This window comes from Magallana gigas, chromosome 1 (assembly GCF_963853765.1).
Source record: "Magallana gigas chromosome 1, xbMagGiga1.1, whole genome shotgun sequence".
Lineage (NCBI taxonomy): Eukaryota > Metazoa > Mollusca > Bivalvia > Ostreida > Ostreidae > Magallana > Magallana gigas.
Window position 1 is genome coordinate 37,336,010 of NC_088853.1, and position 12,565 is coordinate 37,348,574.

Here is a 12,565-nt window from a genome sequence, read left to right on the forward strand (position 1 = left end):
AGAGAAGGATGGAACGAGACATAATCTTAGAAAACCAGAGATTAGACTGTAAAAATAAAGGGGATAAAGTAATGGACGCGCTTACATGTATGAACGTTCTCAAACAATTTTGTAGTTGCTATAACAGTATGGATCTGTATGAATGGAATCTGACGGGATACTTACAGTGAAAGAATTTGCGCGTGTAAGCTGCGTAGGAGGGAAGTTTCTCTCTCAATACTTTTGAATTCTAGAAAATAGTGCTTCATTTCAGACGACAGACTCCCTTCTACTGTATTTCAAATGACGATGGTTTGTCAACAAAGTCCGACAACTCTTACAGTTTTAACACATATGAAAAGAAATAAAACGAACAAGATTTATAAATCCGAAAAAATCTATAGCTTCTTCATGATACATTGAATTCCTTATTTGGAATTTAAATTTGAATTAAAGTCTTTGATTTTAGATACCGGTATATGATATAAACCACATCACATTTTTGTTTTGATCTCGTGCCTGGTATCAACCCTTGGATGGTATCGGCCCGCGCCCTTCGGGCTTGGGCCGATACCAACCGCTCGGGCTGATACCAGGGCCGAGATCAAAACAAAAGTGTGATATTCTATATTTATTTCATGTTCACTACGGACTTTTCCGGTTTTTTTCCCCGATAGTATACATCATACTGCTTGCCAATTCATGTTTCCAGTTCCTTTTCCATATTTTTTTTCTTGTGGATTATCAAATTAATCTAAACTATGTTTAGCTTTAAAATGAGGCCCTGCCGATAAAGTATAACCTTTGCTGCTCTAATTAGGTACATGTACATGTACTTACATCTTAATATTTTGATCGGGTATGATCAGTGTTCCAATAAATAAAGGCGAGAAAAGAAAAGACTGGTCTTACATGTATCATTCAGACACTTTTGTACAATATCATAAAAAAGCAAGTATCACACCCTGAGCTAGACCCGATTTAGTAGTCGTATACATTATTGGGTCAATTCTACGCCGGTACGTCGATTAACCGCAATGAACCCAAATAAACCTTAATAAACTCGTATAGGATGTGTAAATAATCGATTTTTTTTTACCTAATTAACATATGAAATGACAACTTGTTTTTTTTTAAATCGAGGGTGCCCGTAGGGAACATTTATAGTTCTATATATTGTTCTAATAATGCTTGTAGAAATAATTTCGATTGGGTAATCATAAGCCCAACTTTTGAATATACCCGGCCTTGTTTAGTACATATCGATGCAAGTACATATGTAAGCTACGGGAGAGACGTGACATTTATTCAACATGACGGAAAAGAAGGATTTATTGTACATACACTTCACACCTTTGTGATACTTTCTAGCCTTAAAAAGGTAGAATCAGCAGGAGTTTATATGTAGAGGCTTTTTAATTTTTTTTTCAAACAACATCATTACGGAAATATACTTAAAGATATAAAAAAAAGTAAATACATATCGTATCCAAGAAAAAAAAGTAATTTATAATATTTTCTTCAGTTTCATACTGACTGTTAGATCATCATTAATCACCTAATTATGAACGGACTTTACCGTTTTTCCCGATTACGACAAAGAGCACACGACGGGTGTGACCGGTCAGCAGAAGATGCTTACTCCTTCATGGGAGCTGATTCTACCTTTATTTCTTAAAGACCTCCGTGTTTGCTCTGCCCCTGTTCTGTAATTTTCCTTAAGACATTTCAATTTGATCACTGTTTGTTGTCAACACAACCCATTTTTTTATAGAACGATTCCTAACGTATACCATGTATACAAAATAATCTGTATTAAGACATGCCATTCATTGTAAGTATGTTTTATTATTATCAAGTTAAAACAATTGGTAATAAGCTTTTATAAATTCTGTCATTAGTCGTAAGTCCTTATGTAAAACGCAGCCCAGATTTCCTCATCGATGTTATGATTTAAAAAATGAAAATAAAAAAAATGAAAATAAAATAAATATACACAAACAACCAGTTATGGCAAAGACATTCACAAATTGTTGTTTATTATTTTCTTTAAAAAACACAAAACAAGAAAAATGTTAGAATGGACACGCTCAAAGTCTTAACAAAAGTGAAATGGAGAAGTCGTCTGTACATCTGGTGGAATTTCTTACATCGTACTCAACAACCATTATTTTCAAATGTATTTGTAAATCCTATGTTTGGGCATACATTCATACATTTATGAAAGTATAAGACGGATTAATAGATCACAACTTTCTACGTTTTACTTCTTTATTATTTTATTTCAAATGACGAACAGAAATACTTGTGGTGTTTATGTGGAATATAAAAGGAGGCTAGATGGTCGAGACATTCGAACTCAGATCTTTCTTAAATTTCGAATATGATAGCTTAAGCTATAACTTATTATTAAGTAAAGAACAAGTTTTTATATTTTTTGATTTGGGCATTTTCCTATATTTTTATACAGAGCTCTCCTTTTAAAGTAGATCAATATAGTATCAAAATGGCCACGACCATCGATCCCTCTTAATATGTCTTTATACGTTTATTTTATTGTAAATCAAGCGACCATTCGAGGGTTGTCGCAAAATTAGTCAACTGGGAGCGATACTAAAATTCTGTTTTTTGCATTTCGTCCAACAACTGTATTCTGATCATTCACCCTTCTTTTAAAAGTACCCAACAATTTATATGCGTGCTTAGTATATTCTATGAAAAAAAAAGATATCTTTGGATTTTGCTAGGCAGTGCAATGTACAACGTCGAAAATAGCCAGCCTGTATGCCTTATTAAACCTTTTACACCGTTCACGGTAAGTATGTAATAAATCCAGAGGTGCTGGAATAAAAGTTCATGAGACTTCCCCGATATTTTTTAAGTTCCTGTGAAATTTCAAGCGGAAGTATTAGTGTTCGGATAATATTCTCAAATTATGTAAGTACTGGTCGTTTTTCTTATCATATTATACTTTGATTTATTTTCAAACATTAAAATCTATCAAAGTATATGTCGTATTTCATCATCTAGCGGTTATCTAAACTAAACGATGGTATTCAGAACAGAGTTATTGCTTGAAAAATTCATAGCCATGTTTGAGGCGTTTGGTGTGCAAGACCATGATTTAAAAAAAGAAGATAGAACCTCTAACATTTAAAGTATTAGTTACATAAATGTATAACAAATGTACAGCCGAATATAAGACAGATAATGAATGGATAATGCGCATGTATAAAACAAAAATAATGAAAGAAAAGAAAAAACTAAAAATTATAACGTGTAAAATATAAAATGTATTAAAAGTTTAACTTAATGGACTGTCAAGGTCACAAAAATGACAATATTTGATTACCGAGTTAAAATCGACCTTGAAGAGTATGTTGTAGAAACAGATAACCTTTTATAAAAGATGGCCATGTTTCTGCTCAACTTTTGGGACAATATACTAAAGCGCGTCGTGCATATGACTTGCAAACTAATGTTTCGTGGGTCTGGTCGTCTGTTTCAACGACAGGTCACATTACAACAGTACACAACAGTATTGGAATCTCTCATCTAAAATACACTAGAGGTGGCGATGAAGAAACCACGTGGTTTGTTGAGTCGAGACCGTGGTCAAGAGTACTTACTACCTCTAGCACCGGCATTGCCACACAAGGTTCCAAAGCTAACCTGATAACTGCCTTACAACGCGGGTATTCGCTCCGTTTGGTAGTTTATGAAGAAGAAGATTCTGTCAGCGTCATAGAGGCAGACAACATATTCATTCAAAATTCAGAAGTTTCAGTACAGACTATTAGATATATCGGCGATGAAAACGGAACTAGGACGATTCCGACACACTATCCCGTCTATTGGCGATTTATTATGACATCAACAGATGGCAAACAGCGTGTTGTTTTGTGGAAGGTTGGGGAACACTCGTCACTTCCGGCTACAACCAAGAATTACCGAGTAGACTTGGTTGTATGTTGATCGTAGAGATAAGGTGTTTTAATTCTAGTTCATTACTGATTGACTCTCTCAAAGAGATAAGAAATGAAAAAAAAATTATGTTTTACTTTATATATTGAGCATATATTAAGATATTGACTTAATATTTTGTTTTAACTTTTTAACTTTGTTTAGCGCTAACACTTTTCATTTTATATAAATGACAATATCCGCATAAACTGAAGTCACCTTTTTATAAAAACTCATTTATAAGCATTTTGTTTAACTCGTTTCATCCTCAAAACACCTGTTCAACAAAATACTTAATTTGATTGAGTTTATTTATGTTTTCTACTTAAGAAATATGATACAAAGGATTACATCACATGTTTTTATACTGCAACGGACTGTATATACAGCGACAACACGCTTTTGCAAGAAACATTTAAAAATGTTGATCAATTGTATTTATATTTAAATATTGAGGCAATATGATAAAAACAAAATTGTCTCCATATGTAAAATATAAATACATTTGATAAACATTTTTAAATCATCAGTTTTCGAAGTTTTGCTTCTTTCAATACGGGGTCACATGTCAGAGATAAAAGTCATGTGACAAAAACAGACAAAATGGCCGTTGAAAACAGGCATGTTGAAACCACGGGACCTAAAAACAGTTGCCGCTGGTCGCGTAAGACAGGTGGCCGCTTAAATCAGTTTAAATATAGTGAAAAACTAAACGTGCGGGATTGAAACTGGCCGCTCATGGCGAGTGGCCGCTGATTAAAAGTGGCCGTAACAGCATGTGCGACTGTGCTTATGTGTTTTTTTTCTTTCTAAAGTTGTATATAGTCAAATTTTAAGATAAATTTTCATATAACATTCACGCCTAATACATTTTTTTTTTATTTTTACATATTTGTTATTTTACCATTAAATGTTTCACTTTTTAAATTGCAAGTTGTATTTTTCTTTGACTATGTCTAAACAAAATACTTACTTAGTAGCTTAATCAGCGACTTAAAAAAAAGTTTATTCTGCATTTCCTATGTAGGTATTTAATACAAAGTACTTGTATGATATAGGATCCATCCTTTGGAAGTTTCATCGGAAAAAAAACGTTATCACATTAACGTGGAATGAACACTTGTCAATCTTTCTGTGGATGATATAATACCATTTCAAAAAGGTTTTACCGTTTAAAAATAGGTTTTGAACATTGTTTGAAAAAAAATATGCAGCTAGGTTAAAAACACCAATAAACTACTATGTGTAAAAAAAAACAAAACAACAAAAAACAACAACAACAACAATAACCGAAAACCTCCCAAGAAAACAAACAAACCAAAAAAAAAAAAAAACAAAAACAAAAAAAACAGAAAAATAAAAAAATAAAAAAAAAAACCAGAAAAAAAATCCACAAAACATTGAAGACATAAAGAAACCCATTGAAAACAGACTAATACAGACTTATCTTGGTTACAACAATGATGAAGTTTATAGATCAATTTGCTACTAACAACCTTCCCTACATTTTTACCGGAACACAACCATCGCAGAAGCTTTGTATCACATGGCATGCTAAAACAGCTGCATATGAAATTATTCATTGCAAAAGTTCAACGTTATTCTTATGAGACACCCAATTGTTTATTATACTAAAAAGTTTTAAAAAAAACAATTTTAACAATAACATATTTAAATTTTGCACTGATCGTTTAAGTACTAAGATTGATAACGTAGATGATTCACGTGTAAAATAATAAAAAATCTCAATATTTAACTTGATCCGGTCCCCTTTGATAAAACAGTGATTTTGAATGTCATAAAAAAGTCAAACACAACACTTGACAAGGCATCATTGAACTGTTGCAACCTTTGACGAGTTTCTATGATGTAAATGTGTCGATTATAAAACGCATTGTTAATCAGTATCTTTGATTTGTTAATCTTGGTCGAAACTTGAAATTTGTTTTATGTTTCTTGACATAGCCTTCAGATAATCGATTATACTAATTTGTTGTGGTGGATAAACTTCTCGGCTAAACGTAAGTTGAAATATAAGTAGAGAACTGATGGCGTAGTCCAGAGAGGCCTTAGGGGTTAAACGGATTTCACTGACAATTGTTTACGGGTGTTACATGCATAAATGCTGGGCATTTTGACGGCTACAACTGCTATGCCATACATGCTAACAATAATGTACTATTGCTTTTGTTGCTGATGTACATTTGTGGTTCCATATCACGTAAATTTAGAACTGTTAAAACCTGATACTTTCTCATATGACTCACATGAGCCTTTTAATTTATGACCGATCTTCGCTACCATTAGAAAACTTCCTTTTTCTTTGCCATTTTTTTCTTTTACTCGAATAACAAATATTCTTATTTAAACGAATTACGAACAAAATTTCACAGACGTCCTTGGGTACATCTCAAAAAAAGAAGAAGAAAATATTATTATTCGTTGTTTGTGGAATAAAATGGAATTTTGATTTCTCCTCGTTTGGCTTTACTGGCCAATTTTTTTTCCAAAAAAAATGATAATTTCCATATATATCTGCTTTAAATTAAGACTAGTTTGTGAAATAACGATAGAATTACGAATATAGAATACCAATTATCACCTTACACGTCGGAATATTATTATTTTTTACCGAAAATTGAAAAATAATAATTCAAAAATAGCGTCAAAGAGTGATGTGTATCCAAGTAAGGGGAGGTAACCCACACAACGGTTGTGTATATAGAACAATAGCACGTTTTATTTAATATCAATCAACGTTTAAATTATGGAGGACATAGAGAAGGATGGAACGAGACATAATCTTAGAAAACCAGAGATTAGACTGTAAAAATTAAGGGGCTAAAGTAATGGACGCGCTTACATGTATGAACGATCTCAAACAATTTTGTAGTTGCTATAACAGAATGGATCTTTATGAATGGAATCTGACAGGATACTTACAGTGAAAGAATTTGCGCGTGTAAGCTGCGTAGGAGGGAAGTTTCTCTCTCAATACTTTTGAATTCTAGAAAATAGTGCTTCATTTCAGACGACAGACTCCCTTCTACTGTATTTCAAATGACGATGGTTTGTCAACAAAGTCCGACAACTCTTACAGTTTTAACACATATGAAAAGAAAAAAAACGAACAAGATTTGTAAATCCGAAAAAATCTATAGCTTCTTCATGATACATTAAATTCCTTATTTGGAATTTAAATTTGAATTAAAGTCTTTGATTTTAGATTCCGGTATATGATATAAACCACATCACATTTTTGTTTTGATCTCGTGCCTGGTATCAACCCTTGGATGGTATCGGCCCGCGCCCTTCGGGCTTGGGCCGATACCAACCGCTCGGGCTGATACCAGGGCCGAGATCAAAACAAAGGTGTGATATTTTATATTTATTTCATGTTCACTACGGACTGTTCTGGGTTTTTTCTCCGATTACGACTAAGAGCACACAGTCGATGTGACCGGTCAGCAGATGATGCTCACTCCTCTATGGCACCTGATCATAACTCTATTTTTGAGGTCCGTGTTGATCTGCTTTGAATTTGTATTTTGTTTTTGGATTTTCGAGATGATTGACGGTTTGTTAGTCCCTTTTTTCACTACATCATATGCACATTATTTTTCCCTACTGGGCGCAAGGCGGGAAGGGAGTGTTATAGTATACATCATACTGCTTCCCAATTCATGTTTCCAGTTCCTTTTCCATAATTTTTTTTCTTGTGGATTATCAAATTAATGTAAACTATGTTTAGCTTTAAAATGAGGCCCTGCCGATAAAGTATAACCTTTGCTGCTCTAATTAGGTACATGTACATGTACTTACATCTTAATATTTTGATCGGGTATGATCAATGTTCCAATAAATAAAGGCGAGAAAAGAAAAGACTGGTCTTACATGTATCATTCAGATACTTTTGTACAATATCATAAAAAGCAAGTATCACACCCTGAGCTAGACCCGATTTAGTAGTCGTATACATTATTGAGTCAATTCTACGCCGGTACGTCGATTAACCGCAATGAACCCAAATAAACCTAAATAAACTCGTATAGGATGTGTAATTAATCGATTTTTTTTACCTAATTAACATATAAAATGACAACTTGTTTTTTTTAAATCGAGGGTGCCCGTAGGGAACATTTATAGTTCTATATATTGCTCTAATAATGCTTGTAGAAATAATTTCGATTGGGTAATCATAAGCCCAACTTTTGAATATACCCGGCCTTGTTTAGTACATATCGATGCAAGTACATATATAAGCTACGGGAGAGACGTGACATTTATTCAACACGACGGAAAAGAAGGATTTATTGTACATACACTTCACACCTTTGTGATACTTTCTAGCCTTAAAAAAGTAGAATCAGCAGGAGTTTATATGTAGAGGCTTTTTAATTTTTTTTTGAAACAACATCATTACGGAAATATACTTAAAGATAAAAAAAAAAGTAAAAAAAATATCTTATCCAAAAAAAAGTAATTTATTATTTTTTTTTCAGTTTCATACTGACTGTTAGACCATCATTAATCACCTAATTATGAACGGACTTTACCGTTTTTCCCGATTACGACAAAGAGCACATGACGGGTGTGACCGGTCAGCAGAGGATGCTCACTCCTTCATGGGACCTGATTCTACCTCTATATCTTTAAGACCTCCATGTTCGCTCTGCCGCTGTTCTGTAATTTTCCTTAAGACTTTTCAATTTGAACACTGATGTCAACACAACCCATTTTTTTATAGAACGATTCCTAACATATAACATGTATACAAAACAATCTGTATTAAGACGTACCATTCATTGTAAGTATGTTTTATTATTATCAAGTTAAAACAATTAGTAATAAGCTTTCATAAATTCAGTCACCAGTCGTAAGTTCTTATGTAAAACGCAGCCCAGATTTGCTCATCGATATAATAATTTAAAAAATGAAAATAAAAAATTAAAATAAATATACACAAAAAAAAAACAGTTATGGCAAAGACAATACACAAATTTTTGTTTATTATTTTCTTTAAAAAACACAAAACAAGAAAAATATTAGAATGGACACGCTCAAAGTCTAAACAAAAGTGAAATGGAGAAATCGTCTGTACATCTGGTGGAATTTCTTACATCGTACTCAACAACCAATATTTTCAAATGTATTTGTAAATCCTATGTTTGGGCATACATTCATACATTTATGAAAGTATAAGATGGATTGATAGATCACAACGTTTCTACGTTTTACTTGTTTCTTTTATTTTATGTATGTAAATGTACACATTGAACAGGCATTAAATACATTGCAATGATGAAGTTAGTTTTTACCAAACTGGTAAATTTCATAACGCGGCAATACATATATACATGCATACTGATATGACCGGTCTTTAATATTTTATTTCAAATGACGAACAGAAATACTTGTGGTGTTAATGTGGAATATAAAGGAGGCTAGATGGTCGAGAAATTCGACAACATATCTTTCTTAAATTTCGAATATGATAGCTTAGCTATAAACTATTATTAAGTAAATAACAAGTCTTTATTTTTTCAGATTTGGGCATTTTCCTATATTTTTATACAGAGCTCTCCTTTTAAAGTAGATCAATATAGTATCAAAATGGCCACGACCATCGGGCCCTCTTAATATGTCTTTATACGTTTATTTTATAGTAAATCAAGCGACCATTCGAGGGTTGTCGCAAAATTCGTCAACTGGGAGCAATACTTAAATTCTGTTCTTTGCAATTTCGTCCAACAACTGTATTCTGATCATTCACCCTTCTTTTAAAGAGTACCCAAAAATTTATATGCGTGCTTAGTATATTCTATGAAAAAAACGATATCTTTGGATTTTGCTAGGCAGCGCAATGTACGATGTCATTAATAGCCAGCCTGTATGCCTTATTAAACCTTTTACATCGCTAACGATAACATCCACGTTCTTTTTTCAAAAATATCATGAAAAAAAATAATTTCTTTCCACGTGTATTATTCCTAATAACAAACGATCTACCGACTCCAAAAATGCCATGTATTACTTGTTGCCTAACGTATGTCTTACCGTAATGTGTCGTTCATTTCTAACTGTGAATGTGTTCGGAATGTTTTCTTTATCGTTGCTAAGTATGTAATAAATCCAGAGGTGCTGGAATAAAAGTTCATGAGACTTCCCCGATATTTTTTAAGTTCCTGTGAAATTTCAAGCGGAAATATTAGTGTTCGGATAATATTATCAAATTATGTAAGTACTGGTCGTTTTTCTTATCATATTATACTTTGATTTATTTTCAAACATGAAAATCTATCAAGGTATATGTCGTATTTCATCATCTAGCGGTTATCTAAACTAAACGATGGTATTCAGAACAGAGTTATTGCTTGAAAAAATCATAGCCATGTTTGAGGCTTTTGGTGTGCAAGACCATGGTTTAAAAAAAGAAAATAGAACCTTTAACATTTAAAGTATTAGTTACACAAATGTATAACAAATGTGCAGCCGAATATTAGACAGATAATGAATGGACAATGCGCATGTATAAAACAAAAATAATGAAAGAAAAGAAAAAGCTAAAAATGAGAACGTGTAAAATATAAAATGTATTTACAAGTTTAACAAGGTGACAAAAAATGACAATATTTGATTACAGATCTAGAAAAACACTGTCAATTGAGAAACATAATGAATATGAAAAATAAATGAATATTTCTTGGTTGAATTGCGGAGATGACATTTTGTTTTGTGTATATGGATTTTTGTACAGTTCATGTATTCTTACTTTTAATTTAATATAGTCATAAGCATGTCGACATATCACTATTTTTGCAACATAATTATTTCGACCATGTGCTTCGGAGAAGGAGGGGGCGGGGGCAACATAGGGTTTCCATTTGTTCAATACTTTTTTGAGAAAATGTTGATTGAAATTGAAAATCCAGAAAATCAACGAAAACAGCAAACAATAAACCACAAAAATAAAGATATACTATCAAAATTAAGGCATTTACAGTAATATTAAGCAAAAAATACACCCATTACAGAACTAAAGGACAATTCCTTTATATAAAGTAATTACCCAACGCAGTTTTTCCACTGCAAGTGTAATTTTAAAAAAACCTCCTACATGTAATAAGTTTGTTTTTAATCAATGTTAATATAAATATATATACAAAGTCAAACAATAACGTTAATTTATCTTATTGAAAACTGACATTTTTTTAATGACAAATAGTTTGAGTAAGGAAATGTAAATTTGCAAAAAATAAGAATGATAAGTAAGTAATAAAATATCAATCACATCAATGCTTTTTACAAAAAAAAAAATATTTAAAGAAAAGGTCAATTTAATTTAAATTGTTTGAAACACTTCTATAATTACAGTTTAAAATGCTAATCAATTTTAATCAAACATTTAGACATACATGATACAACAAACGTGACTGTAAAGTCAGATAAATTATAAAAAAGGTAAACAGTTTTTAGTCGTGTGAATTTGTTCTTATTTGAATGGAACGCACATGAAAACAGTATTGATCTTTGTTTGTGCAAATGCATGTATACTCCTAGAATGAAAAAGGAACAAAAACTACAAAGGACGTCATGCTATTCATCTAAGTGGTTCCTTTGTACAATATCAATGCTGATTATAAGACCAGGAATTATAATGAGTTTTCGGTGGTTGGATATTCATGTTCACCATAAGATAAAGATGAGTGAACCCTTTCTTTTTACAAGGAATCTTCGTATGCAGGATTCTACAAATATATCACGTCCATGGATGATTAAAATATTTAAAAAAATATTAAGTATAAATCATATCAAATTTAGTATGCATTGCATTTTTAAAGAATTTTAATAAACATAGTTGTCATACAATATTTAAGTAGATTATCAATGAAAATATGTCAAGGAAAATTGAATTATAAATGTTTTGGATATTAAATCACGAGCATTAAAATATAACATAGACTTTGAGATTAAATCTCTTTATTTCAAAATATGAAATGTATTTAATTTATTACAAATCTGATTAACTAATTAGATTTTCTTAAAATTTCATAAAATTTACAAACTGTTCTTGAGACATATGTGCAAACTGGTTCATCGTTCTCTCGGTAATAATAGAAAAATGCTCCTGAGGCACGGGTGGCGACTACATTGCTAGACCTTTCATCCAGTTCGTTGCAATGTTTGTCATTAAGGAACAACTTTCTTTTCGAAAAACAGAAACATGAAAAATGAATTTAAAAAAAATAAGCAGAGAAAACTATTACTTGTACGTGAACAACAAGTCAAAGTAGAATAGAAAACAGATCGACAAATATTTACCGAGTCGATATAATACGTAGTGCATATATTCCAACGATTATGACAAGGCCGAAAAAGGCGAGGACAAAAAGGAGACCGTAAAACAAAACTAGCCAGCTATCAACCCCAGTTGTTATTGTTGATACTAAAATGAACAAGAGGCCCATGGCCACATATCGCTCATCTGAACAAAATTTCTTGCATCATTTCATTTCGAAAGGGTTTATTGTGAATTGAACTCTAAAGAAGTAAAATATTGTACAACTCTCATATATTTCAAGATTTTGCCGTACATTAAACAATTCATAAAAAGAAGCTTTCT

The 12,565-nt window shown here is 32.0% G+C and overlaps 1 protein-coding gene across 2 annotated transcripts in view; it reads right to left on the minus strand.

Annotated features, from left to right (window-relative positions):
• Positions 1–11,347: 11,347 nt before the first annotated feature.
• The window catches only part of LOC105339077 (multiple epidermal growth factor-like domains protein 11), a 47,090-nt gene continuing 45,872 nt past the window's right edge, over positions 11,348–12,565 (minus strand). The window contains exons 11-13 of one of the 2 annotated variants that reach the window (XM_066066651.1): positions 12,265–12,388; positions 12,009–12,147; positions 11,348–11,690 (exon numbers count right to left, since the gene is read on the minus strand). In XM_066066651.1, coding sequence (XP_065922723.1) covers positions 11,664–11,690; positions 12,009–12,147; positions 12,265–12,388 — 290 coding nt within the window. In that variant the 3' untranslated portion in view covers positions 11,348–11,663. Of the gene's footprint in view, positions 11,691–12,004; positions 12,148–12,264; positions 12,389–12,565 lie in introns of both variants that reach the window. The other variant, XM_066066653.1, reaches the window with a different exon arrangement.